Genomic DNA, 26,813 nt, shown 5'->3' with positions numbered 1-26,813 from the left:
AGTCCCGGGGGAGGCCCTGTGTGCAAGGGCTTGCAGGACCTGCAGGCTCTGCAGAGCTGCGTGTGTGTGCACGGGGGGTGTGTGTGCAACCGCCGTGGGAAGGACGTACACACGGGAAAGGGATGCAGACCCCACAAGGGTGTGTGACCGTACGCGGGTGGGGGACTGCAGCCCCGTGGGAGCACTGCCAAAGCCAGGCCCACGCAGGACAACCCCCCCGCAGCGCGGCCTCCCCACAGCGTGGGGGCGTCGTGGCCATGGGTCACAGCTCTCCCTTCCTTCAGGGCAGGTTCCCCCCGCGCCGTGGGGCAGGGCCGAGACCAACTCGACCCCGGTGGCGGCGGGGCGCGGCGTGGGGCGGGAGGGACACCACGAGACCCGGGCGCGCTCCGGGCGGAGCCGCCGCGCTCGGGAGCCACCGGGCGGCTGCGCCTCGGTACTGCCGGCGCGGGAGCGGCCTCGGCCTCGGCTCCACGCAGGACCGGCGTGTCCAGACCACCCCACGTCCCGGGTGGGTAAGCTACCCCCCGGTGCATCCCGGCCGCAGACCGACCCCGCTGCTAGCCCCCCGGGGGTCCCGGCTCCCCCACCAAACGCCACTGCCGGCGCATGCGCACCGAGCCCGGTTTAAAGGTAACCGGGGGCCGCCGCGCGGCCTCGGCCTCGACCTGCCCCCGGTACCGACCCCGCACCCTCCGCGTGGATCGGTCCCGCGTGGATCCCGACCCGGGGACGGCGGGAGGGGAGGGGGTCGCCCCTGCCCGGCGTGTCCCGGGGCGGGGGGATGCGCGGCGCTGATGGCGGCGAGGCCCCACTGCCGCTCCCCCCCCCGCCCTCCACCTCCCCTCCCGCTCCGCGCAGCCGGTGGCGGCGGCCGCCGCTGCGGTAACGGTGCGGTAACGGTGCGGTGCGGTAACGGTGGGCCCCGGCCATGAGGTCTACCGCCTTCCGGGCGGCCGAACCGCCACGGGGGGGGGTGCAGGAGGAAGAGGAGGAGGAGGAGGAGGAGGAGGGCACCACCGCCCCGCACCGCCTGCCGCCCCGCCGGCCCCGGGAGCCGCCGCCGCTGGGGGCACACAAGGGGCCGCGGCGGCGGCGGGGGGGTGGCGGCGGCGGCGGCCCCGGAGCAGCAGCAGCAGCACCGGCAGCAGCACCAGCAGCAGCGCTGGGCCGGGCCGGTGCCGGTGCCGCTGGCCGGTGGCAAGCAGGCTGGGCCGGGGGATGCCGGCGCTCGGCCGCGCTTCCAAACGGGGCTACCCCTGCGAGGCAGCGGGGAAGGAGCGGCGGGGCCGCGGCCCACCGAAGCGGGGCCTCCTCTCCCACTTCTTCCTCCTCCGCCGGTGTCCGCCGAGAGCAAGTGGAAGAGCGGCCCGCGGCGCGGCGGGATGGGGGCCGGCGGCGGCTCCCCGGGGCAGGCAGCCTGCCTGCGGCAGATCCTCCTGCTGCAGCTGGACCTCATCGAGCAGCAGCAGCAGCAGCTGCAGGCCAAGGAGCGGCAGATCGAGGAGCTCAAGGCCGAGCGGGACACGGTACGGTGGAGGGTAATGGGGGGGAGGGGGAAGGAAGGCAGCACGCAAGGGGTTAACCTCCCACGCCGGGTCAGTGTGTGGTACCCTGCCCCACTCTGGGGTTAGTTTGTCCCCCTCCCCCCATCAAGGTCGGTGACCCCCACCATGGTCAGTGTGCTCCCCCAAACCATGGGATTACCCCCCCAGTGTTGGTGACACCCCTAGGGTCAGTGTGTGGTATCCTACTCCCCTATGGGGTTGGTCCCCCCCCAGTCAAGATCGGTGACCCTCACCATAGTCAGTGTGCGCCCCTCCACCCCATGGAGTTACTCCCCCGGTGTTGGTGACACCCCCCTAGGGTCAGTGTGTGTCCCCCTCGTGGGGTTACCCCCACCCAAGGTCAATGCGCCCCACGCACACGCCCAAGGGTCCCCCTCCGGTGTTTCTGACCACCAACAGATAAGCAGCGCCCCCCCTCACTCCCCCCCGCTCCCCCGTGGCACCCAAGGGGTTAAGGCCACTCCCGTGTAGGGGTTAACGCCCCCCCGCCACGTGGGTTCCCCCCTGCGTGTGACTAACGACTTCCCCCCGTGGCACCCCAGGGGTTAATGCTCCTCCTTGGGGGTTGATTCCCCCCCCCACATGGTGCCCCTGAAGTTAATGCCCCCCCCTGCTGCACTAAGGGGGTGTAAAGACCCCCTTAAGGGGGCATCAGTCTCCATCCCACGACACTCAGGGGGTTATGCTCCCCTATCCCCCGAGATTAACTTCTCTCCTAGGGGGCAATAACTTCCCTCCCCACCCCCCCGCCCCGACATCTCGGGGGGGTTTGATACCCCCTAAGTATTGATGCCCGGGACGGGGTTTGGTGGTCAGACCCCCTCAGACAATGGCCGGCGGGGGGTAGGGTGCCTGGCGGGGGCACAAAGCGGCGGGGCGGGGCGGGCCGGTGGGGGTTAACGGGCCGCCGCCCGTCGCCATGGCAGCGGGCGCGGGGAGGGGGTGTGTGTGTGTGTGTGTGTGTGTGTGTGTGTGTGTGTTCTTAAAGAGCCCGCGGCCCCTTCCCGCCCCGCCCCGCCCCGCGGGGGTTAGCTTAAAAGGGCCGCGGCGGGGGTGGGCACGGCCACGGCCACGCGTGGGGACCGTCCCCGCCCCACCGAGAGGGGACTGTCCCTCCTGCCAGGGTTCGGGTAGCCCTCCCCAGCCCCCCGCCCTCACCCACTGAGGTAGGGCTGCCCCCCCCACTCCCCCCGCCCCCCAAACCCCAGGGCTGCCTGCCCTGCACCTCCTGAGTTTTGGGTCCCCCCTCCCAGTTTTGGGTGCCCCCTCCCCATAGCGTCTCCAAGGCTGCTTCCCCTCAGCTTTGGGGTCCTCCCCATAGCCCCCCGCGGCTGTCTCCTTTGCCCCATGCACATAGGGGGGGCCCAGCCCAGGCACTGCATTGTCCCTCCCCCGGCATGGGGCAGAGCCCTGCCTGCATTGCAGCCTCTCTGTGCCCTGCCTGCGTCGCCCTGTGGATGCCCTGCATTGTGTGACCCAGGCATGAGGCAGTGCCGTGCCCGCCTTGCCCTACGCCTTGGCACACGCCTGCCTGCCAGCCTGTGTGCCCGGCGTTCCCACAGAGTGTGCCAAGGTCCGTGCTGGCACTGCCCGGTGGCGGCCCCGGTAGCGGAGGGCAGGCCTGGCCCACGTGGTGCAGCCAGCGAGGCTGTCCCTGCGGTGTGTGTGTAGGCCTCCAACCGGGAGGAGCTGCAGTGGGGAAGCTGCAACCCTGCTGCACCCCCCCCAGCGCCCTCCCGTGCAGCTGCAGCTGCAGGGCTGCACCAGGCAGCCGAGCCCCCAGGATGCCAAGCAGGCAAACAGGGAGTGGGAGCTGCTCCCAGCTCTTGTGTCCCCCCCTTGCCCCTAGCCATGTTCCTGGGTGCTGCTGGAGACCTCCCCCCCATGGCTCTTTGCCAAACAGACCCCCCCCCCAAATGGCTGCAGATCGCAGGTGGTGGGGATAGGGGAGGGGTGGGGGACCGAGGGCAGGAGTCGCTGAGTTGGGGGCTGCTTAACAGATCCTAAACCTGATTACAGCTCTCCCTGCCCCCTCTCCTTGGATGTCTGGGGAGGGTGCAGCAGAGGTGGAGACCCCCTGATTGCTCCCCAAAGCGTGGAGCTTGCAGCCAGCTGCAGCCCTGTTGCTGTGGGGCCAAGTGGCCATTTTGTGGTGTTTGGACATCTTGCTCCCTGTCTGCTGCTGCTGTGGTTCTGGTGTCCAGGCTGTGATGCACACAGCACCCAGCGCTGGCTCCTGACCCTGCCCTCACCCTCCTGTCCCCTCTGGGAGGGCTGGCATGAGCCATGGCACCCTGGCCAGCAAGCCTGCTGAGCTTGGGTGTCGACAGCTCAGGCACTGTTTAGGGGCTCCTCACAAACATTTTGCTGCACCCCAAGCCAAGAAGTTGCCAGCTTCATGCCAGGATGGGCACAGTTTACTGCAGGGTGGCACTGTAGCAGGGTGGCAATGATCCTGCACCTTGTGTGACAGCTGTGCGACAGTGCTTGTGCCATTGGGTGATGGCTCAGCTTTAGGTGCTGCCAGTCAGTTCTTTCCTGGGGTGTTGCCCTGATGCCAAAGGGATGTGCAGGCAGGGCACTGCACAGGCAGGGTGCCATGCAGGCAGAGTACTGCACAGGCTGGGCACCATGTGGGACAGGCAGTGTACAGGCTGGGTACCGTGCAGGCAGGGTACTGCACGGGCTGGGCACCATGAGGGCAGTGCACATGCTGGGCACCATGCAGGCAGCTGCCCATGGAGCAGGGCTGCCCGAGGGGGTTGACCCCCAGGGGCATACCCCTGAGGTGAGCCCTGGCCCTGTGCTGGCAGCTGCTGGCACGCATCGAGCGCATGGAGAGGAGAGTGCAGCTGGTGAAGAAGGACAGCGAGCGGGAGAAGCACCGAATCTACCAGGCCTTCGAGGTGGACGAGAAGCCAGAGGTGGAGGCCTGTGAGAAGCTGCCCCTGGAGTGTCCCCAGGACCTGCTGGAGCCCCCCCCGACCCTGCAGCCCAAGCACTTCCCCTATGGCAGGAACGGAAAAGGGCATAAAAGGTAGAGAGGATGCCCAGGGGGCGAGGAGGGGACTGCATCCATGGCTTCACCCCTCCATCCATGGGGCTGCCAGGGCCTGGGGCACAGAGCTGCCAGCACCTGCGGCATGCAGCTGCCAGCTCAACCCAGTGAGCCTTGAGCTGCTTGGAGAGGGTGCCTGGCACTGGCAGCACATCCTCTTGTTGAGCACCATTTTGGGGAGAGCTTGAGAAAGCCTGGATTGGGAGGGGGGGGGGTCCCCAAAATGCCAGGGAACCCTTCTGGCCTGCAGCTGGGCTCTGGCACTGGCAGTCAGCCCCAGCAGCTGCAGGACAGGGGGAGGCCTCAGCTCCTCTTCTTCCCGCAGGAAGCCAACCTTTGGGAGCGGGGAGAGGAAGACTCCTGTCAAGAAATTGGTGTCTGAGTTCTCCAAGGTGAAGAGCAAAACCCCCAAGCACTCCCTGGGGAAGGAGGACTCCGGCGGCTCCTTGGCCGAAAGCGTTTGCAAGCGAGAGCTGCGCAGCCAGGAGCCCCCTGAGAAGCCCAGGCCGCTGCTGGAGACCCCCCTGCGGGCCTCAGCCCTGCCCAAGGGCCCCGGTGCCCACCCCAAGGAGAAAGGCTTCTTTGGCAGCAGCGAGGCAGACGACCTGCCCTACCTGGCCACCACCGAGATGTACCTCTGCCGCTGGCACCAGCCGCCCCCCTCGCCCCTGCCCCTGCGCGAGCCCTCCCCCAAGAAGGAGGAGACTGTAGCAAGTAAGTGATGGAGAGACCCCAGGGTGCCAGGGGAGCCCCCCTGCAGAGTACCAGGAGATCCTACCCCACAGTGCCAGGGGAGCCCCACATAGTGTGCCAGGGGAGCCCCCCTGCAGAGTGCTAGGAGAACCTACCCCAGGGTGCCAGGGGAGCCCCACATAATGTGCCAGGGGAGTCCCCCTGCAGAGTACCAGGAGATCCTACCTCACAGTGCCAGGGGAGCCCCACATAGTGTGCCAGGGGAGTCCCCCCACAGAGCGCTAGGAGAACCTACCCTAGAGTGCCAGGGGAGCCCCCTGCACAGTGTCCCAGGAGAGCCTACCCCAGGGTGCCAGGGGAGCCCCCTGCACAGTGTCCCAGGAGAGCCTACCCCAGGGTGCTAGGGGAGCCCCCTGCACAGTGTCCCAGGAGAGCCTACCCCAGAGTGCCAGGGGAGCCCCCTGCACAGTGTCCCAGGAGAGCCTACCCCAGAGTGCCAGGGGAGCCCCCCGCACAGTGTCCCAGGAGAGCCTACCCCAGGGTGCCAGGGGAGCCCCCACCCACAGTGTGCCAGGCATTGGGGCACAGCTGGAAAGGCCCTCATGCAGCTAGGGAAGGGGGTTGGGCACCCTCACCCCAAAGCTGGCAAAGGCCTAGTGGTGGTGGGAGAGATGCAGCCAACTGTGCTGTGCTGGAGGCCTCTCTTGGGACAGGAGGCAGCAGCTCCAGTGCCCGTCGTGGGCATTCCTTTAAAGCACATCTCTGGCTTACTTTGCTCTGGTATGTGCCAGGCTGCCACAGGGGCAGCATGCTGGGCAAGGCTGCCAGTTGTGCCCTGCTTTAGCCACCTGCTTTGCCCAGCAGCCTGCACACCCAACCCAGCAGTGGTGAAGCAACTTCCTGTTGGCAGCTGGGAAATGTGTCCCTGGTCTGTGCCACCATGGCACAGCTCAGCTTCCTCCAGGGGATCACCCAGTGCCCCAGACCTGGTGCCCATCCTTCTGGCCACCCAGTCCTGGGCAGTCTGCTGGGGTCCTGCAGCATGGGGAGCACCAGCAGTGGGTGTGCCAGTCCCTGCTGCCACTGCTGGAGGCTGTGCTGGGCAGGGAGGGATCCTGGCACAGAGGGATCCTGGCACATCTCTTGGAGTGGCTCAGGTTTGCTTGGCTTGGTGGTGATGACCTCTGTGCCCCCTGAGGCCCCCTCCTCACCACCTTCCACTGCCCTCAGCTGGCAGCATTGCCCAGCCTGGCTCAGGATGGGGGTTGAGCTACGCTGCCCAGGGCAGGGCTGGGCTGGCAGGGAGCAGTGAGCTGGCAGGGATGGGTCTGGGGCAGATGGCAGTGTGGGGTAACAGCTTGGCCTCTGCTCCTGCAGTTCCATCTTGGAGGGACCATGTCGTGGAGCCCCTGAGAGACCCCAACCCTTCAGACATCCTGGAGGTAGGTTTGGCATCCTGGTGGGCACAGCAGCTGTGCCCAGGGCTGCTGTTGGTAGTGCTGGCACCTTCCTGGCTGCTTTGCTGCTGGAGGAGTGCAGCTCCTGGCATTGGCTCCGCTGCGAGGCTGGGGGCATCCTGTGCCTTTGAGACAAACAGCCTGGCACAGCCTGGCACAATCTGGCTGTCGGTGGAGGGCTAGGGTGGGGGTGAAGGATCAACCCCTCTGTGCCAGGGTGGCTCTGGGTGCCAGCTGAGGGCCGTGCCAGGGCTACCAGTGCCAGGTGGGCAATGCTCAACCCTCTGTGTCCTTGCAGAACCTGGATGACAGTGTCTTTGCCAAGCGGCATGCCAAGCTGGAGCTGGATGAGAAACGAAGGAAAAGGTGGGAGCAGGGGGCGTGGTGGTGCCATGGGGTGCCTGGCAGAGGGGGATCTGCACAGGGAAGGGCCCTGGGGTGCCACCCAGGGCTGGGGGGGACACACAATGGGTTCTGATCATCCGAGGCACAGAAACACTGCTGGAGAAAGGATGCTCTGGCACTGCTGCCAGCCTGGTGGCACCAGCACAGCCTCCTGAGCTCCCCAGCAGGCTCCAGGCCCTGCCTGCTGCCTCTCACTGCCTGGGATTTGCTCTTTTCCAGGTGGGACATTCAGCGGATCAGGGAACAGAGAATCCTGCAGCGGCTGCAGCTCCGAATGTACAAAAGGAAAGGGATCCAGGAGTCGGAGCCTGAAGTTACCTCATTCTTCCCTGAGCCAGATGATGGTGAGGGGCTGTGGCTGGGCTGGGGGGGGTCAGGCAGGGGTGGGGGGGAGTCAGGCAGGGGGTGAGGGGGGTCAGGCAGGGGTGGTGGGGGTCAGGCAGGGGTTGTGTAACGCTCTGGTGTCTGTCTGCAGTGGAAAGTTTGCTCATCACCCCCTACCTGCCTGTGGTCGCCTTCGGCAGGCCCTTACCAAAACTGACCCCACAGTGAGTGCTGCTGGCAGGGAGGGCACAGGGCTGGGCGGTGCCAGGCACTGCTCCTCTTGCTGGCACCCTCGGCGCTGCCCATCAGGAGGGTGCTGCATGCGGGTCAGGGCTGGTGCTGCACTGATGCCAGCTGTGCCCGCAGGAACTTCGAGCTGCCCTGGCTGGACGAGCGCAGCCGCTGCCGGCTGGAGATGCAGAAGAAGCAGACCCCACACCGGACCTGCCGGAAGTAGTTCCGGGTGGCACCGGGAGCTGCAGCTGGCACCGGGTGGCACCGACAGCCGCAGTCCTCTCCTGCCTTCTGGAGGGATGGTTTCGTTCCTCCGTGCCCCTGGTTTGGTTCTGTTGGTTCTGCCACATGTTTCTCAGACTTGCCCCCCCCCCATGCTGGCAGGTGCTGCTGGAGGCTTCCCACTGGCTGCTACAGGCACAGAGGGACAGCGGGCAGACCTCAGCCTGCCTGCCCATCCTGCCAGTCCTCGCTGCCCCTGTCCTCCAGCAGCCAGTGTTGGGTTTGGTTTGGACATTTGGCTTGGAGCCAGGAGTGGGAATGAGGAGAGCAGCGGAGCCAGAGCCCAGGGCTGAGGAGTGCCACATTTGCCAGCCAGGGAGGCTGCGTCCTGCCAGGACTCTGCCAGCTGCTGCCACCTCGTTGAGTTAGAAAGGAGGACAAAGAGTTTGTGTCTGAGCAGCATGGGAGGTGACAGCAGGCACTGCCAGCGGGTACCCTGTGGCTTGTGCCCTTGCCACAGTAAGGAACAGGGCCCTAGAAAGTGCCAGGAAGCCTCTTTGGGTTGTGTTTTTTTTGCCCCTCTCGAGTTGGCTGTGAAGGAGTCAGAGGAGAGTTTAAAAACAAAACTTTTTTTTTTTTTTTTGTGAAATAGAAATCCTATACGCACAACGTGGGGGGCAGGGGGGGAAACTTCTGTTTTTCTTTTCTTTCTTTTTTTTTCAAATAATTATTTTGGGGATGGCAAATTGTGCCCTAAGTTGGTGAAAGAGCTGGCAGTGTGTCTGCTTCCCTCTGCTGGGGGCACCCAGCCTCACCCTGGTGCAGTGGGTGCTGGATGTGGATGCCTATGGTGCTGGTGCTGCCGGATGGGTGGGGAGGGGGCTCCCTGGGGTAGAGGGGGGTTCTGTGTGTCCCCCACTCCAGCTAGGTTCTCCTCGGCCTCTCCTTCAGCCGAGATTAAATGGGGAGATCACCACAGGAGAAGCTTTTTTGGTTTTATTTTGTATTTTATTTCTCCCTCTTTCCACGCTGTCCCTGCACGAGGCCTGCACCCTCCTCAGAGCTCCGTTTCCCTGCCCCTTCTGCTTCCCCCGGTTACTTCCTGGCACCGGGGTTGACGAGTGGGAGGAAACTTGGTTTAGAATGCTAAAAGTCAAGGAAATTGGTTTTAAAAACCCAATGGTGGGAGCATGCTGGCGGTGGGGCCTGCCTCGGGGTGGGGGGGGCGCTGCCGGGGAGGGGGCCAGGCGCGGACAAACCCACGTTCCCTTTTTTTGTTTGTTTGTTGTTTTTCCCCTTTTTTTGGTTGGCTTTTTGTTTTGTTTTTTTTTCTTTTTTTTACAATAAACTAAGCAAACGAACGCTGCCTGCTGGTGTGTGCCTGCCCGCCCTGTGCGTGACGTCACTTCCGCCGGCGTAGCGCCGCCCGCGCTGTGACGTCAGCGTGGCGCCCTTCCGCGCGCCTGCCCTCTGCCGGCAGAGAGAGAGAAGCAGGGAAAGGCCCAGCCGCAAGGGCTGCCGGGACGATGGCGGCTCCGTGACGCGGGGGCCACCGGGAGGTGTAGTCCGTCCCGTCATGCCCCGCGCTGCCGCCCGCCCCTACGCCTGGCCAAGATGGCGGACCGGCGGCGGCAGCGCGCCTCGCAGGACAGCGAGGACGACTCGGACTCCGCCGCCTCTGATAGCGCCGACTCGGCCGCCAGCGCTGCCCGCTCCCGTTCCGCATCCGGCTCCGCATCGGGGTCTGGTTCACCCCGCCCGTCGCACCGCACGTCCCGGGGGGCCGCCGGGGCCCTAAGCGCTGGGCCGCGGGGCCGCGGAGCTGAAAGCGCTGCCGGGGGTGCGGCCAAGAGCGCGCCTGAGTCGGAGTGTGTGAGTGCTGGGGGTGCAGTTCGGGAATGGGAGGTGGAAGGGGGGGAGGGAGGTGGGGGGTCCGGTGTCAGTGGGGCCCGGGGGGTGCCCTGGGCAGTGGGAGGGCTCCGGGGAGGGTCTGTAGTGTTGGTGGGACTCGGAGACAGTCGCAGGGCTCGGAGCCGGGGGGGTATTGAGGCCTGGAGGGGTTTGGAGGGACCTTTGGGAGCCACTGGGCTGCAGGGGTACCAGGGCTGGAAAGCTGAGGGAGCAGCAGGATGAGTAATTGGACTGGGACCCCGCTGTGAGCAGGGGAGCAGGGCCGGGGGCGGCTGGGCTCTGCGGTCCCCCAGCACCAGGCAGGGACTTGCTTCTGTCCCAGCTCCTGGTTCCTCCTTATGGAGTCGGTGGGTTTGCTGCCTGGCCAGGCCCTTTCTGATCTATATCAGCTTTGACCAGTTTGGGTTTTTCTGAGTGAGGGCATAAAGAGCCTTTATGGGGTGTTTGGGATGCTGCTGCCCTCCACCTTTACAGGGTAGTTCTTCTTTGGCGTGCTGGTGCATCCTACCCCTTCAGGGCACAGCTGGCTGTGACTTTGTCCTGTCCTGAGCTTATGGTGGTGGTTAGTTCAGGATCCTCTCCAACTGCAGTGTGTCTCTGCTGGGCTGTTTTGGTGTTTGGCCTTATCTCATTAATGCTGCTTTTAGTTTGGATCTGAGCTTGTTTTTACTGCCCAGCTGGATCAGTTTGTTCCTTTCCCAGGAACTCCCTCTGCTCTGAGCTGTTCAGCTTTGTCCAGCATCTTCTCTCAGGCACAGGGTTGTGATTCTGTCACTAGAGGCTCTGGATGAGCTTGGTTCTGCTCAGCTTCTGTTCATTAGTCCTGGGTTCCTCATTAACTAATCCTCTTGCCCTTTCCCAATGAGCTGCCTGGCTCTCCCTTACCAAGGGAAGGGAGCCTGGATTCTCTCTTTGCTCTTTTCTCTCCACCCTACAGCAGTTAAGGCTATTTGTGCCTTTTTCTCTTGTGCTTCATTCCCCCAGCTCTGGAATGGTGCTGGGAGTTTGTGTCTTGAATCACTGAAGCTTAAATATGCCAGGGTGGATGTGATAGGGCTGGTGCCAGTGTGGTGCCCAACCTTGCCAGTGTGTCTGGGGCTGCAGGGTGCTGCAGGGTGCCAGTGACCTCCCTGCTGCTAACTCAGCTTCTCCTTCTCTCTGCAGGAAAGTGAGGATGGCATCGAAGGAGATGGTGAGTGACAACCTCCTGGCACTGCAAGTACTGAGTGCCAACAAACTGGGCAGAATGGTTTGGTGGGCTTAGGCTGATGGTTGGCTCGGATGAGCTTGGATGATCTGTTCCAACCCAACCCTTTCTATTGACGTTGGAAATGGGCTCTTTGTGACCCCCTTCATGCCCACATGAACTGCAAGGCAGGGCAGGTAAATGACCTGAAAAGGATGAAATCAGCAAAATACTCCCTGAAAAACATGGTTTTGATGTAATGTAGAGGGGGTTTGGCTGCTTGCACTTGGAAAGTGAAAGCTTCTCTCAAAATGCCTCTTGCAGTAGCCCTGCCCTTGCTGCCACCCAAATCTTAACTCGGAAGCGGTGCAGGGACAGCACCCCCCAAATTCACACTGGTTTCCTCCTGTGTGTGCTGGCAGTGGTGCCAGTCAGGGAGCTGGCCTCCAGGGTGCCCTCAGAGGGGCTGCTGGGGGGGGTTGTTTGCCAGAAGAGCTTCATCCCTGCTGCTGCCCTGACCCCAGGCTCCTTTTTCTGCCCTCAGCTGTCCTCTCGGATTACGAAAGCGCAGAAGACTCGGAGGTAAGAGCAGGCTCTGGCCTGCCTTCTGGAAGGTGCTGCCTTGGGACTGCCCCTCGTGTAATTTTAGCACAAAAACCCAGTTTGTGTCCTTGTCTCTCTTCCCCTGACCCTGCCAGCAGCGCTTGCTGCCAGTCTCCAGGCAGCAGCTCATGTGCTTGGCACCAAGCGAGCTGCGCTGTGGCGTGGGCATGGCTGCCACAGGGGGATGTGGCCTCTGCCAGGCTGAGCCCCACACTGGGCAGTTCCCTCCTGTCCAGTCCCTGGCTTTGGGTGGCAGCTGCCTGTGCAGCAGGCCCTGGATGTAGGAACAGTGTGCATGGAGAGAGGAAAGCTCCTGGACCTCAGACTGGGGATCCTGGGAGCAGGGTTTGCCGTGGCCAAGAAGGGTGTGCAGGGTGCTCGTTAGGTTTTAATTAGCTGCAATTAAAGACCTAAATGGTAGGTTGGAAGCATCCCAGGCAGCTTCTGTGTCTTCTGTAGCTGGAGGGGTGACCTAGCCCATGGGTGCTGGCAGCTCTGCACTGGGGGTGTGAGGAGAAACTCTCCCCCCCTTGTATGGGCTGAGACACTCTGCCTGGCCCGGGCAGCAGCTCCTGCCTGTGGCTTTCTTTGGGTTTTTAGTTCAGGAATGAATATTTAACAGCTCCAGGAGGTTTCTGGGGAGCTTCAGCAGGGTAGCAGTTAGAGAAAACCCAATGAACAATGAGGCAGATGAGATGGAAGCTCTTAGGTACTGTGAATTGGTGAATTAGAGCAGGTCCAGAGAAGGCCAAGAAGATGATCTGAGGGCTGGAGCAGCTCTGCAGTGAGGCCAGGCTGAGAGAGTTGGGGCTGGAGAAGAGAAGGCTCCAGGGAGACCTTAGAACTGCCTTCCAGTGTTTGCAGGGGGCCACAGGAGAGCTGGGGAGGGACTTGTTACAGAGACATGGAGTGACAGGACAAGGGGTGGTGGCTTCAGAGTGGAAGAAGATGGATTTAGACTGGACATTAGGAATACATTCTTCTCCAGAAGGCTACTGAGGCACTGGAAAAGTTTGCCCAGAGAAGCTGTGGAGGCTCCAAGCCTGGAAGTGTTCCAAGCCAGGCTGGATGGTGCCTTGAGCAAGCTGGTGCAGCAGGAGGTGTCCTGCCCATAGCAGGGGGTTGGAACTGGATGGTCATAGAATCATTAAGGTTGGAAAAGTCCTCAAAGATCATCTGGTCCAACCTTCTACCCAACACCTCCCTCACCACGCAATCTTTAACAAGCTCCTTTCCAACCCAAACCCAATCAAAGCTGTAGGAGCTGTGAATTAGCTCAGCTCCTCCTCACTGCCTCTGCCAGGAGCGAGGAAGGAGCAGGGCAGGAGGCAGGTGAGGGGCAGCTCCCCACCTCCCCTGGGCAGCAGCTCTTGGAGGCTGGAAAGCTGCGGGGTGGCAGAGCAGTGCCAGGGGCATTGCATCACTGCTGTGCCAGGATGACTCTTTTCCTGTGCCTAAAAATAATGCCAGGCTGGGCTTCCCCAACGTAAACAAAAGGAGCAGTTGATGTGCAAATAGGCTGTGTTGAAAGAGAGCAAGGGAGAAGGCTTTTTGTTAATCACCCACAGCTATTTTTAGTGTCGGTCCCGAGGCTTGCAGGCTCCTGGAGGGTGAAACGAGGTCAGGCTCCTGTGAGCAGAGTGCTCTGAGTGAGTCAGTCAGCCCAGGAACTCCAGGGAGTTAGCAAACGTGGCACTGGCTGGATCCTGGCCCTCGGCGTGGGAAGGATCTGAGGGCTCTTGTTTGCTGCTCCAGCTTAGCCGGTGCTGAGCCCTTTGCTTTTGGAACAGGGAGAGGGGAGCTGGTGCTGGCTCTGCTCTGGAGCTGGAGCTGCTGGGTTTAGGCTTTATCTCTGTTTTTGTGCACAGAGCAAAAAGGACCTTGAGAGCTAAGGCTCTGCTTTGAGAGATTCAGGTCCAACAACTGGAACAGAGATGTGCCTCCAGGACTGCTTGTGACGGGATGAGAGGGAGTGGATGGAAGCTTGAGGAAGGCAGATTGAGACTGGAGATGGGGAAGAAACTCTTGGCAGTGGGGAGACACTGGCACAGGTTGCCCAGGGAGGTTGTGGATGTCCCCTCCCTGGAGATGTTCAAAGCCAGGTTGGATGAGGCCTTGAGCAGCCTGAAGGTGTCCCTGGCCATGGCAGGGGGTTGGAGCTGGATGACCCTGAGGGTCCCTTCCAACCCAACCCATTCTGTGAATCTGGGGAACGGTGTGGGGAGCTCCCTGGGGGACCTGCTGCTAAAGGTGTGGGGCTCCTCCAGGCAGAGGAAGAGGATTACAGTGAAGAAGAAAGTGCCAAAGTGGAGCTGAAGCAGGACAGCAATGACTCCAGTGAGTCAGCAGCGAAAGCAGAGAAGGGAGATGAGAAACCTGACCCCAAGGGGGCTGTGACCGGCGAGAGGCAGAGCGGCGATGGGCAGGTAGGTGCTGGAGCTGCACTCTGCAGGCTCCTGGCTGTGGGGGGAGGGGGGCACTGCTGCAGTGGGGACAGCTGCCTGATTCCCACAGGAGAGCACTGAGCCCGTGGAGAATAAGGTTGGCAAGAAGGTTCCCAAGCACCTGGACGACGATGAGGACCGGAAGAACCCAGCTTACATCCCCCGCAAGGGACTCTTCTTCGAGCACGACCTGCGGGGGCAGACGCAGGAGGAGGAGGTCAGGTATGTGAGCAGCCCCCAGCCCAGCCCCTGCCTGCCAGGGGGAGGCTGATTCCCAGGCCACTCTTTGCTCTCTTGCTTGTTGTAGTGTCTTCCAAGGACATGATAGCTTTTTGTTTTGAAGGAGGAGCTGAGGGTAGTGCAAAAAAATCCTCCTCTTACTGAACTCTGTTTTGAAGGAGAGGCTGAGGGTGGTGCAATGAAAACCTCCTCTTGCTAATCAGCAGTGACATTGTTTTGCTGCTTTTCAGAAGTCGTTCTGGGCAGAGCAGCAGCTGCTGGGCAGGAGGAGTTGGGAGGGAGAGGAGATGCTGCCTCCCGTGCACACCCTGCCCTACAAACACTTGGCTTCTGTCCAGAGCTGCTCAAAGCTGTCACCTTTTGGCTTTGCCACCAACTCCCTGGTACCTGTTGCAGGCCAAAGGGTCGTCAGAGGAAGCTGTGGAAGGATGAGGGTCGTTGGGAGCACGACAAATTCCGGGAGGATGAGCAGGCCCCCAAGACCAGGCAGGAGCTGATCGCCCTCTACGGCTACGACATCCGATCCGCTCACAGCCCCGAGGACATCAAGCCCCGGAGGATGCGCAAGCCTAGGTGGGCAGCAGAGTCACAGGATCACAGAATGCTAGGCAAGGGACCTCCAGAGATCAAGTCCAACCCCCTGCCCGAGCAGGGTCACCCAGGGCAGGTCCCACAGGAGCACATCCAGGAAGTCTCCACACCAGGAGGCTCCACAACCTCTCTGGGCAGCCTGCTCCAGGGCCCCAGCAGGCTCACACCAAAGAATTTTCTCCTCATGTTGACTGGAATCTCCTGTGTTCCAGTTTCTTTCTGCTGCTCCTTGTCCTCTCCCAGGACACCACTGAGAAGAGCCTGGCCCCTTCTTGCCATCCAGCCCTCAGATATTCATAAACATCCCAGAGGCAGATGGGTCTGAAAGCCCAAAGGGAGAAAGCTCTGTTCTTGCCTTTGGCCCTGGGATGGGACCTTGGTGCTGGGAGTTGGGGATGCAGCGTTCCCTGGCCCAGCAGCACCTCTCCCTCAGGGAGTTCTTTCCAGCCCTTTGCACTGTTTTTCTCCCTCAGGTTTGGGAGCCCTCCTCAGCGAGACCCAAACTGGTCCAACGAGAGGCCACATAAGCCCCCAAGGCACCAAGGTGCAGACAGCACTTCAGCTCCCCCCCGAACCTTCACCAACAGGAGCTCTGCAGGCACAGGGAGGATGCCTAGGAGCTACCCAAGGCTGGGGGGCTACAAGGAGAGCCGTGCCAGCTACCGAGCTGCAGAGGCAGTGCAGCAGCTGGCGCGGGGCAGCGAGCAGGGGAAGCAGGACGGCAGCTACCGAGCCAAGCGCAGCGAGCAGAGCCCAGCCAGGGACAAGTCCCCAGAGGTGGAGGCAGCACACGGCCAGGGCAGCCCTGGCAAGGAGGAGGCTGCTTTGGACAGCCAGGCCACTGCTGCTGACGCTGCACAGCCACCCCCAGACAGGCCAGTGGAGAAGAAGTCTTATTCCCGGGCAAGAAGGACCAGAGTCAAAGCCGGGGACGCAGGGAAGCTGGCAGATGAAGTGCCCACCTCGGAGGGGCTGGCTCCTGTGCCTCCAAAACCTCTGCAAGCTGAGGCGTCCACCCCACCAGCCAAGAGCAATAACTGGGAGTCTCCAGTAGAATCCAGCTTGGATGGACTGGAGCCAGAGATGAGCCAAATGAACCTGGCTGAGCAGAACTGGGCTCCGGGGCAGTCGCAGTTCATCCAGCCCCGGGAGCTGAGGGGTAAGTGGCTGCAGCAGCTCAGGGCTCCCTGCAGCCCCCAGACTCCTGCACTTCTGTCTCTGTGTGGTTGGTCAGGGCTGAGCTGCCTCTGCCTCAGGCCAGGCTCAGGGTGGCAGTGGCGGTAATGGGTGCTGGGGGGGAAGCACAGTGGAGGCAGGCACAAAATAGAAGAGAAAAGGGAAAATTAAACATTCTGGTGTAGATTACTTGAGTTAGAGCTGGGGAGGACCTGAGAGGAGATCCTTTCCCTCTGTCTCTACCCTGTTTTGAGGATGAGGAAGCTTCACTGAAGCTGAAGTCCTCTGTGTGGTGTGAATCAGGGTGAGACAAGAGCTTGTAACGATAGGATGAGGGGGAATGGATTGAAGCTTGAGGAGGGCAGGTTCAGACTGGAGATGAAGAAGAAATTCTTTAGAGTGAGGGTGGGGAGAGCCTGGCACAGGTTGCCCAAGGAGGCTGTGGCTGCCTCCTCCCTGGAGGTGTTCAAGGCCAGGCTGGATGAGGCCCTGAGCACCCTGGGCTGGTGGGAGGGGTCCCTGCCCATGGCAGGGGGTTGGAGCTGGCTGAGCTTGAGGCCCCTTCCAGCCCAACCCTTTCTGTGTTGCTTTGGGTTGGAGTTTGGGTGCTCAGCTGGCAGGGCAGGGCAGTGAGTGAGTAATGCAGCTCCTGCTAGGAGTGGGAGGCAACTTCCCTGTGTTGATCAGCTCCCAGCACTGAGGTTTGGGTGCCACTAGCTAAAGCCTGGCTGAGATTGGAAGATCCTTTTGTGTCTGGGTGAAGGAAGTTGCTGTGCTGGCAGGAGAAGGCAGCTGAGGGAGGGGGCAGGGGCACAGCTACCCCCTGCCAGCAGAGGCCTGAGCTCCAGCTGAGCATCCATGCCAGAGGTCATCGGCGTCTGATTATCTCTTGGCAGCACCAGAGGCTTTTCTGGGGAGTGTCAGACTTCTTCCTGAGGGAAATAAAAGTGGAGCAAGGAGAAGACAGTGACTGTGCTGCTTTCTTAAGTGTCTCCAGAGGCTTAGGTCATGAAAGCAGAAAGTCATCTTGAGTGGGAAAATCTGTGTGAGCAGAGCCTGGGGCTGGGCTGGGAGGGGGCAGCAGGCTTTAAGCTCAGCAGTGGAGGGAGAGTTGAGAGGTGCTGTGATGTGCAGCTGAGGTTATGAGCTGCTTTTTTGGGGGGGATTATGCTTAAAAATAAAGCAGCTTCCTAAATTTAGCTCTGGAGTGCAGGCAGGAGGGCACTGTCTGGCTGTGAGAGGGATGTGGCACTCCACTGGCACACAGTCACAGCTTGGTAGGGCTTGGAAGGGACCTCTGGAGATCATCAAGTCCAGCTCCGTGCCAGGGCAGCATCCCCCAGGGCAGGGCACACAGGAACACATCCAGGTGGGCCTTGAATGTCTGCAGAGATGGAGGCTCCAGCACCTCCCTCGGCAGCCTGTGCCAGGGCTCTGCCACCCTCAAAGTGAGGAAGTTCCTCCTCATATTCAGATGGAATTTCTGTTCCACTTTCTTTCTCCCCCCTAGCAGAGGAGGTAGGAGTGGATTCTGGGGGGCATTTAGCTGGGTGAGCCACCAGGTTGTTCTGCTGGTGCAGCTTCAGTGAGCCATGGGCCCTGCCAGTGTCTGCTTTGCCCACTTAATGCCCCCTGGTACTGCCCCTGCTCACCTTGGCACCCTGGCTCCATAGATTCATGGAATGGTTTGGGTTGGAAGGAACCTTCAGGGTCATCCAGTTCCAAGCCTTTGCAATGGGCAGGGACACCTCCTACTAGACCTCAAGGTCAAGCTTGGTCTTGAACACCTCCAGGGAGGGGGCATTCACAGCCCTCCCTGGGCAACCTGTGCCAGGCTCTCCCCACCCTCACTGCCAAGAATTTCTTCCTCATCTCCAGTCTGAGATGTGCATCATGACTGTGGAGTCTGAGTTGAAGGACCCTGTGACAGGAGCAGCTACACCCTAGAGAGGGCTCAGGCTGCAGCTTGCGCCATCCCTGGTCCTGCTCTGAGGAGATCCTGTCCTAGGGAGCAGAGCTTAGGGCAGGGCCTGGACTCCAGGCTGGGGGTTGGGATTGGTTTTCAGCAAGATGTAGAAGGTGTGGAGCAGCCTGGATGGTTGTAGGGGCACAGCAGCTCCTCTCTGTGTATCCAAACAGCTCAGATTGCAGGCTGCGAGGTGGAGCTGTCAGGTTGCTGCTCCCAAAAGGCAGAGCTGAGCCTGTCTGTAGCTGCCAGTCCCCAGGCTGCCAGCCTCCCGCTCGCCCACTGCCTCCTGGCGGTGCCCTCGGGGCAGCTGAGGTGGCTTCTTTCCTGGGAACAAATGCAACCCATAATAAGCAGCTTGTTTCTTCCACAGGTATCCCTAACCATATGCACGTGGGAACTGGGCCACCACCTCAGTTTAACAGGATGGAGGAAATGGTAAAGCCCTGCACGTGCGGGGGGCACCTCCTGCTGCCAGCCTGCCCTGCCTGCCTCGGGGCTGCGCTAAGCAGAGGCTGCCTGCCACGCCTCAGCCTTTCCCTTCCGCGGGTGCTGGGCCTGCCTGACCCACATAGGAGGATTTAGGGGCTGGGGGTGGGGGGAGTGGGAGGGTTCTTGCCCCACCCCCTGCCCCTTTCTGACCCCTCTGGGCTCTTGCAGGCGGTGCAGGGAGGCCGTGTCAAGCGCTACTCCTCGCAGCGCCAGAGGCCGCCGGTGCCGGAGCCGGCGCCCCCCGTGCACATCAGCATCATGGAGGGGCACTACTATGACCCACGTGAGTGTTCTGCTCCTGCTCCCCCAGGCCTGCCCCAGTGCTCACAGCTCAGCAGCTGGAGCAGGACACCCCCAGCTCCTCATGTCGGGGAGGGCTTTGGGCTTGCTTTGCTCCTGCCCTTCGCCAACGGCATCGCTGCCTTCCCATGGGAAACCCAAAGGCTGCTCCGAGCCTCCCTGGTCGGTGCTGAAGCAGAGCTCCCAGCAGCCCTCCCTGGGCTCTCTGGGACACTGCTGCTCCAGGAGAGCTGGGAATGAGATGAGTTGGAAGTGAGAGCAGGGAAAAGGACAGAAGGCGGCTGAGGGGCGGGTCAGGAATTCACTCTAGGATGGGTCAGGAATTCACTCTAGGATGGGTCAGGAATTCACTCTAGGATTGGTCAGGAATTCACTCTAGGATGGGTCAGGAATTCACTCTAAGATGGGTAAGAATTCACTCTAGGATGGGTCAGGAATTCACTCTAAGATGGGGTAAGAATTCACTCTAGGATGGGTCAGGAATTCACTCTAAGATGGGGTAAGAATTCACTCTAGGATGGGTCAGGAATTCACTCTAGGATGGGTCAGGAATTCACTCTACGATAGGCCAGGAATTCACTCTAGGATGGGTCAGGAATTCACTCTAGGATTGGTCAGGAATTCACTCTAGGATGGGTCAGGAATTCACTCTAAGATGGGTTAAGAATTCACTCTAGGATGGGTCAGGAATTCACTCTAAGATGGGGTAAGAATTCACTCTAGGATGGGTCAGGAATTCACTCTAGGATGGGTCAGGAATTCACTCTAGGATGGGTCAGGAATTCACTCTACGATGGGCCAGGAATTCACTCTAGGATGGGTCAGGAATTCACTCTAGGATGGGTCAGGAATTTACTCCAGCACTTAAAGTGTTGGAGAAGAAATTCCCCAAGCACTCTCCTGCTTCCCAGCAGGAGTGGGAGGCTCTGCAGTGGCAGCTGTGAGCCTGGCAGGCTCTGTGTGCCAATGGGAATGGTGCTGCCAGTGCTGTGCTCCTGGCATGGAGCTGTGTGATTGCTGCAGCAGGAGGGAAAAAAAAAAAAACACACCTTGGAGCTTCTCCTGACCAAGCCTTGTCTCTTGCAGTACAATTCCAGGGACCAATCTACACCCACAGTGAGAACCCAGCCCCGCTGCCACCCCAAGGGATGATTGTCCAGCCAGAAATGCATCTCCCTCCTCATCCAGGTGAGGATCCAGCTCCCTGCTGGGCACTGCTGCTGTGCTGGTGCCCTGGGGCAGCTCAGCCTGTGCTGGGGGCAGCCAGCTCTGGTTGTGCACAGCCTCCCTCACTGGGGGGATCCATTTCCCTTCCTTCTGCAGCGTGGGAGGGGGGAGATTAAAACTGGAGATGAGGAAGAAATTCTTTGCAGTGAGGGTGGGGAGACACAGACTGCCCAGGGTGGTTGTGGCTGCCCCCTCCCTGGAGGTGCTCAAGGCCAGGCTGGATGAGGCCTTGAGCAGCCTGGGCTGGGGGGAGGGGTCCCGGCCCACAGCAGGCGGGTTTGGAACTGGCTGTTCTTCAAGGTCTTTCCCAACCCAAACCATTCCAGGGCTGTGTGGAGGAGCTCTGCTTCCCTCAGGCAGGGAGCCTGGCCCAGAGTGGATTTTAAGGAGACAAGGATGGACACCTTCTGGCCCTTGCAGCCAGCACAGGACCAAGGGGAGGGGAAGGTTTAGGCAGCCTGTAGCTGGATGTCTGCAGGTTCTGCACAGCCCCTCCTGGCTGAGTCTTCCCCTTTGGTGGGGAAGCTGTGGTGCCAGGCTGGCTCTGCAGCCCCTGCTGCTCGTGGATCAGAGGCACAGTCTCCATCTTCCCCACAAAAAGGCATCTCCTGGAGTGGATGTGCTGAGCAGGGCAGTGTCTGGTTCCGGAGAACAGGGAGCCCAGCCCTGGGGAGGGGCTGTGCCATGCTTCCCCTTTTGCCCTGCCTGCCCCAGGAGCTGAGGTCTGGTGGCTGCAGGAGGAGGCCTCTGAGCTCAGCACTTCTCTCTGCTGCCATCACAGCTGCCCCAGCCACCCCCAGGAGACACTGGCTTCACTCAGCAGCATCACACTCAGCTTTACCTCCCCACCAGATGTCAACCTCAGCTTCTCCCTCTCTCTCCCCCCAGGTTTACATCCCCACCAGACTCCAGCCCCCATGGCAAACCCTGGGCTCTACCCTCCGCCAGTCTCCATGCCCCCAGGCCAGCCCCCCCCGCAGCAGCTGCTGGCTCCCACTTACTTCTCCCCTCCTGGAGTGATGAATTTTGGCAATCCTGGCTACCCCTACACCCCAGGAGCTCTTCCTCCTCCTCCCCCTCCTCATCTCTATTCCAACACACAGGTGAGCTGCAGCAGATGGGCTCCTGGGGTGCGTGGGGCTGGGAGGGGGTCTGGAGCTCTGCAGGGGGAGGCTGCTCACTGCCATCCCTCCCTCTGCTTGGGGAAGGCAACAGCAAAGGGACTGCTCCTGTGGCTGCTGGGGTGTGGGCTCTGTGGTGGTGCAGCTCAGGGTGGAGATCTTCCCCTACAGAACAGGGAGACAGCCCAGCAGGAGCCTGTGAGCTGCTGCATCCCCTCCAGCTCCATGCTAAGTCAAGGACACCTTGGAAATGGCTTTGGAAGCCCTTTCTGTTCGAGGTGGAAGCTGGAAGCTGGCTGGGGCTGTGCTCTGGCCAGGAAGGTCCATGGTGTGAGCAACACTGGGCTGCTGTTTCCCACTCAGCATCAAACATCTGTGTTCAGCTGCTGGGCAGTGGGGGGCAGGAGGCAGGGTGAGGGGGCAGGAGGCAGGGTGAGGGGGCAGGGGGCAGGTGAGGGGGCAGGGGGCAGGGTGAGGGGGCAGGGGGCAGGTGAGGGGTGGCTGTGAGGGAGCAGGGGGCAGTTCTCTGTGGGTGCCCTGCTGAGGAAGCCTCCTGGCCGTGGGAGCAGCACACGGCTGACACTCAGTGGCAGGCAGGAGCTGTGCACACTGCCTGAGCCCTGCAGCCTCTCTGATCTTCCCTGCAACCTCTCTGACCTTCCCAGCTGCCCTGGGCTGGTCCCAGCTGTCTCAGCAAGCATCAGCCTGCTTTTGGGGCAGATCCTGAGCTCCTGGGCAGCTGGAGGAGATCTTGGTGCCAGGGGAAGCTGTGCCCTGCCTTGCCTGCTGCTGCTGTTGCAGAGCACAGATGTTCTGTGGTGGCTGGGAAATGCTGCGGGCTGAAGGAAACCCTCCTGCTGGGAGCTTCACAGCTTCTGTCTGAGCAGGAGGAGAAAATTCTTTGGTGTGAGGGTGCTGGAGGCCTGGAGCAGGCTGCCCAGAGAGGCTGTGGAGTCTCCTAGTCTGGAGAGCTTCCAACCCCCCCTGGCTGTTGTGCTCCTGAGCAAGCTGCTGCAGCAGGGAGAGGGTGAGATTGGACTGGGTGAGCTGCAGAGGTCCCTTCCAACCCTCAGCAGTCTGTGATTGTGGGGTTCTGTCCCTCCTGCTCTCGGGGGCCCACAGGCCCAGTCCCAGGTGTATGGAGGGGTCACCTACTACAACACTGTCCAGCAGCAAGTGCAGCCCAAGCCGTCGCCGCCTCGCCGGACATCCCAGCCTGTCACGATCAAACCACCACCTCCTGAGGTATTGTCCCCTCACCCTGAGTCTCTGCTGTGCCCTGGGGGGTGCATGGTGCTGCTGTCTCACTCTCTCCCATCACCAAAAAAAAAAAAAAAAAATCAAACAAAAAACCACCCCAAAAGAATCCCAAACTTTGTTCCAAGGAAATCTTAAAACTGTCTGATCTCTGACGTGTCCCAGACCTCAGCTTCTCGTTGCAGGTGGTAAGCAGGGCTCCAATTAACTTGAGTTTCTAAATACTTATAAACTAAGCCCACCTCAAAAGTAAGTCCAGAGTTGACTCTCACTTTGTTTTTCATTGGTGTTCACTCAGGGTAGAAAACCAGAGGAGTTTAGAGAGCACAACAAAAAGTCCACTCCTGAGCTAGGAGGCAGTGACTTCTCTGCAGGAATAGGTGTGCAGACCCCAGGAGATGATCAGCCCCAGCAGCCTTAGAGGCTCCCCAGAGATGGGAGCTGTTCCTCTGGGCTGGGCATGCTTCCCTTGCCCCTCACCTGGAGCTGTGCCCACGCTGCAGTGTGCCTCTGGGTTCCTTTTCCATGAGCGAGCCTGAGCCGTGGCAAGCCCAGGTCCAGGCAGACTTGCTGCTGCTTCCCCTCTGTGTGCTGAGGGCTGGCAAACAGCATTTGGAGAGCCCCTGTGAGGGGCCCTTTGGAAAGGGTTGATCCAGGAGCAGAGCTGGGCTGGAGGGTGCTGGTTGTGCCCAGAGTGGGCACAGAGGCAGCTGGAAGCATGGGTGGGAGGTGGTTGTGTTTTGGCCCCCAAGTGGAGGGTGCTGGGTTGCAGGACAAGAGGAGCAGAGGGCTGGAGCACCTCTGTGGGCACAGGCTGAGAGACCTTGCAGCAGCCTTCCAGTACCTGAAGGGGCTCCAGGAGAGCTGGGAAGGGACTTCTGACAAAGGCTGGGAGTGACAGGCTGAGGGACAATGGCTTTGAGCTGGGAGAGGGGAGAGTGAGACTGGAGATGAGGAAGAAATTCTTGGTGGTGAGAGTGGGAGAGACTGGCACAGGTTGCCCAGGGAGGCTGTGGATGCCTGGAGGTGTTCCAGGCCAGGCTGCATAAGGCCTTGAGCAGCCTGGGCAGTGAGAGGTGTCCCTGCCCATGGCAGGGGGTTGGAGCTGGATGGTCTTTAGGGTCCCTCCCAACCCAACCCATTTCAGGACTCTGTGACCCAGGTGACAGCAGCACGACCCCCATGCAGTGCTCACAGCAGGGCAGCCTAAACCTCTGCTTCTCTTTGCTCTTCCCCAGCAGGACAGCAAAGGTGAGAAATCAAAGGAGAGGACCAACACGTAGGGATGTGGCTGTGGGAATGCCAGTGCCAGACTCAGCTCCTCAGCAGGGAGGAAGCTCCTCGGGAAAGCTCCTTCCCTGCACCTTGATGAGGCAGCAGGATGCAACCAGCTGTACCGTCCTGTGCTCAGGGCCGGGCACCTTCCCTCTCTGGTTTTCCTGGTGCCCTCCCAAAGACCATCTGACTGCTGCTGCTCTGCCTTCCTTCCCCCTCCTGCACTGAGGTCACCAAGGAACCAACCCCCAGCGTCGGCCCTTTGGCCACAACTTCTCTCACTGTCTCTCTCCCTAAACCTCTGCCCTTTTCCCTCCCTTGGCTTGGTTGTGCTCTCTCCCTCTTTGTATTTAAGAGATGAAGCAGCTCCCTCAGTAAAGCTGATTTGTTTCTTTTGGGTAGTTTTGGGTTTGTTTTCGTGGTGAAGAGGTGTCAGGAGCACCCCTGGAGCCAGCTGAGCAGTTCAGTCCTCATCCCAAGGCTGACTTGAAATGAGCCAAGTTCATTTCTGCTGTGCTTGGAGCACAGGAGGGGCAGCTGAGGGACAGGACTGGCAGGAAGGTGCTGGCTCTGCAGGCACCACTTGAATGTAGCAGCTCCTCCTGCTTGCTTGGTTGTTTTATTTCCCTCCAACAAGCCCTGCTGGCCACTTGTGTCCTTGGCAGTGTCTGTCCCTGTGTGTGAGCTCTCTGCTCCCATCAGATGGGAATCTGGGGCACGTCCTCCCCTGCTGCCACCAGCACACCCTGCAGGGCAGGGCCAGCTCTCCACCCTCTGCCAGACCTGTGGTGGAGAGAAGGAGGTTTGTGGGCGTCTGGGCACCTCGGTGCTGCCAGAGCAGCCCTGCCAGCAGCCCAACCAGCTCGACAGGGTGAGCAGAGGAGGGGTTTGCTCCTGGCACTTGGGTGTTGCTGCCATGGAAGTGGCAGAGGGAGGTGTTGCAACCAGCCCCGACGCATCCAGCCTGGGCTGCATCCTCAGCCCTGCGCCTGCCGCCGTGCAAACCAGGGCTGCCCTGGCACCTTGGCAGCCCTGCTTACCCCCCGGGAGCGGGAGCCTGCTGTGCCAGGGTGGCTGGCTGGGCCGCAGCACTGCAGCACTCCTCCCACCGGCACCGCGGCTCCCGCTTGGCCGCGTCCCCGCAGCCCTTCATTTGGCAAACTTGGCAGGGCAGGAGCTGCCCCGGGCACGTGCTGGGCGGCGCGGGGATGATGCCAGCTGCTGGCACAGGCTGCTCGTCGAGGCAGGGAACGTTGCTGCTGCTCCCAGCAAGCTGCAGCTCAGCACCACCCCTCCCCTCGCCCCCCCAGTCCTCATCTGCGGTGAGCAGGGGGTGCCCAGCAGCCCTCCTGCCCGCCCTGGGTGGCCTCTGCTTGGGCTTACCCAGCTGCCCTGCAGCACTTCCACCTTAGTTGGTTGGTTGTGACTCGATGCTGACCTTTTTGTACTCAGATTCAGGGGGTGAGGGATGTTTCAGAGCAGAATTCCTCCATTGGCCCTGTGGCTGTTCCTCTGCCTTAAGGATCCACTCTTCTCTTCTACTCTCCCCACTCCTCCTCTCCCCTCCCCTCTCCCTGCAGCCTGTCGCTGGCACTGGAAGGAACAACTGCTGTGGAGGTGGTGTGGGAGCTGCCTCCTGCACGCTTCTGTGCTGTGCTGCCTCCCTCTACCTCGGCACTGCCTCCTCTGGCCCAGGCCCAGCTTCCCCTGGCAAACGGGGGAGTGGAGGCTGTGCCCCCTGCTCCTGCACCCTCCCTGGGCACCCTGGTGACAGAGGTGTCACACGATAAGCACCTGTGGTGAGGTCTGCCCCGTGGCTGGGAAAAGCAGAAGGCAGGGCCTGGCAGTGCCATGGTGGAGGGGGGAGCTTGAAGGGCAGGAGCACTTCAGCTGCCCACCTTTGCATCCTGCCCCAGCCCCTTTCCAACAGTCCTTCAGCAGCAGGGTCAGGGGCCCAGAGCCCACCCAGCAGCCTGGGCAGGAGCCACCCACCCCCTGTTCCCCACTGCCCCTTCCCTTGCCAGCAGCCTGCCTCAGTTTCCCTCCCTGGCAGAGGGCTGAGGGCAGAGCCAGCTCCCGGGGCCAGCTCAGACCTCGCTGAGAAGCTGCCAGGTGCAAAGCCCCCAACTGGGAATGTGGGGGGGGAACACAGCACCTCCCCTCCCCCCAACACCGCAGCTGGGAAGTGGGTTAAGGCGCTGGCTCCGGGAGGGATTTTTCCCTCGGTAGAATTTTTCCCTCCTACTCAAGGTCTGTTTTGAACAGAGCCTGGAGGCTTCGCACCCCCTCCCCACCCCCCCCTGCTCGCTGCCGGGGCGGGGGAAGGCGAGGCTGGAGCAGAATGGAGGTGCAGCTTTGGGAGGGAAGAACCTCCCAGCTCTGGCTCCCGGCTCGTTAGCAGCGATAACAGCACCGTTAATTAACAGCCCTCTCTGCCCCCGCGGAGCCCTGCTCCACACCGAGCTGGGGGACAGAAGCTGGGCTGAGCCAGGGGCATGCATCTGGGACATCCATCTTAGAGGCTGAGCAAGGCCCTCGCTGCTCTGGGTCCCTCCTGCCTCTGAAACTGCCACTCGTGAGCGTGGCCTCTCTGTGCCTCAGTTTCCCTTCCTGACTCTTTGTGTGCCCACAGCCTGGCCACTGGGCACTGCTGAAACCCAAACCTGGGTACCCCTGTCCAGCCAATCTGAGGGGAGACAATGGAGGAACTCAGCTGGGTGAGAACGTTTGGGGGTCCTGGGTGGACTGGGGAGAGGGGGGTGAGTGATGGGCCCTGGCAGGGCAGATGGAGGTGCCATGGGGAGTGCTGTGCCAGGCTATGCCATCCCCCTGCTCCCCGTGCAGCCAGGGATGGGACTCGTTTGCCGCTTTCCCTTGGCTGCGCGGATGGAGTTGCCAAGCAACTGCCGGGTGGAGGCGAAGCTGGAACAAAGCAGGAGCGGCTGGGACCCCTCCAGCCCCCCTCCCCAAAACATGGGCATGGCAGCGGCTGTGGAGACACCCACGGCATCCCCCTGGCTATTGCCCCTGTGCCACCCTGGGCCTGCCACAGAGCCACAGTGC

The 26,813-nt window shown here is 61.3% G+C and overlaps 2 protein-coding genes across 2 annotated transcripts; both read left to right on the top strand.

Annotated features, from left to right (window-relative positions):
• Positions 1-1,481: 1,481 nt before the first annotated feature.
• Positions 1,482-7,963, top strand: MSL1 (MSL complex subunit 1). The gene is made up of 8 exons (XM_054396864.1): positions 1,482-1,529; positions 4,382-4,605; positions 4,952-5,340; positions 6,697-6,761; positions 7,075-7,142; positions 7,401-7,525; positions 7,657-7,729; positions 7,872-7,963. Exons 2-8 carry the CDS (start codon positions 4,403-4,405, stop codon positions 7,960-7,962), a joined length of 1,014 nt encoding a protein of 337 aa, XP_054252839.1. The 5' UTR covers positions 1,482-1,529; positions 4,382-4,402; the 3' UTR covers position 7,963.
• Positions 7,964-9,575: 1,612 nt separating this feature from the next.
• Positions 9,576-24,124, top strand: CASC3 (CASC3 exon junction complex subunit). The gene is made up of 13 exons (XM_054396779.1): positions 9,576-9,833; positions 11,037-11,064; positions 11,603-11,640; positions 13,929-14,087; positions 14,176-14,327; positions 14,742-14,918; positions 15,410-16,095; positions 18,452-18,516; positions 18,739-18,853; positions 19,957-20,058; positions 20,986-21,200; positions 22,341-22,463; positions 23,717-24,124. Exons 1-13 carry the CDS (start codon positions 9,576-9,578, stop codon positions 23,756-23,758), a joined length of 2,160 nt encoding a protein of 719 aa, XP_054252754.1. The 3' UTR covers positions 23,759-24,124.
• Positions 24,125-26,813: the final 2,689 nt, after the last annotated feature.

This window comes from Indicator indicator, chromosome 39, assembly GCF_027791375.1.
Source record: "Indicator indicator isolate 239-I01 chromosome 39, UM_Iind_1.1, whole genome shotgun sequence".
NCBI classification, from domain to species: Eukaryota; Metazoa; Chordata; class Aves; order Piciformes; family Indicatoridae; genus Indicator; species Indicator indicator.
This window is presented reverse-complemented; position numbering and strand designations above follow the sequence as displayed.

Bases quoted from the DNA above. Each gene is read 5' to 3' on its own strand.
- CASC3 (XM_054396779.1), top strand. From the start codon at position 9,576: ATGGCGGACCGGCGGCGGCAGCGCGCCTCGCAGGACAGCGAGGACGAC. The intron at 9,834-11,036 runs GTGAGTGCTGGG...TTCTCTCTGCAG, and splicing joins GCGCGCCTGAGTCGGAGTGT to GAAAGTGAGGATGGCATCGA. The intron at 14,919-15,409 runs GTGGGCAGCAGA...TTTCTCCCTCAG, and splicing joins CGGAGGATGCGCAAGCCTAG to GTTTGGGAGCCCTCCTCAGC.
- MSL1 (XM_054396864.1), top strand. From the start codon at position 4,403: ATGGAGAGGAGAGTGCAGCTGGTGAAGAAGGACAGCGAGCGGGAGAAG. The intron at 4,606-4,951 runs GTAGAGAGGATG...TTCTTCCCGCAG, and splicing joins AACGGAAAAGGGCATAAAAG to GAAGCCAACCTTTGGGAGCG. The intron at 7,730-7,871 runs GTGAGTGCTGCT...CTGTGCCCGCAG, and splicing joins TTACCAAAACTGACCCCACA to GAACTTCGAGCTGCCCTGGC.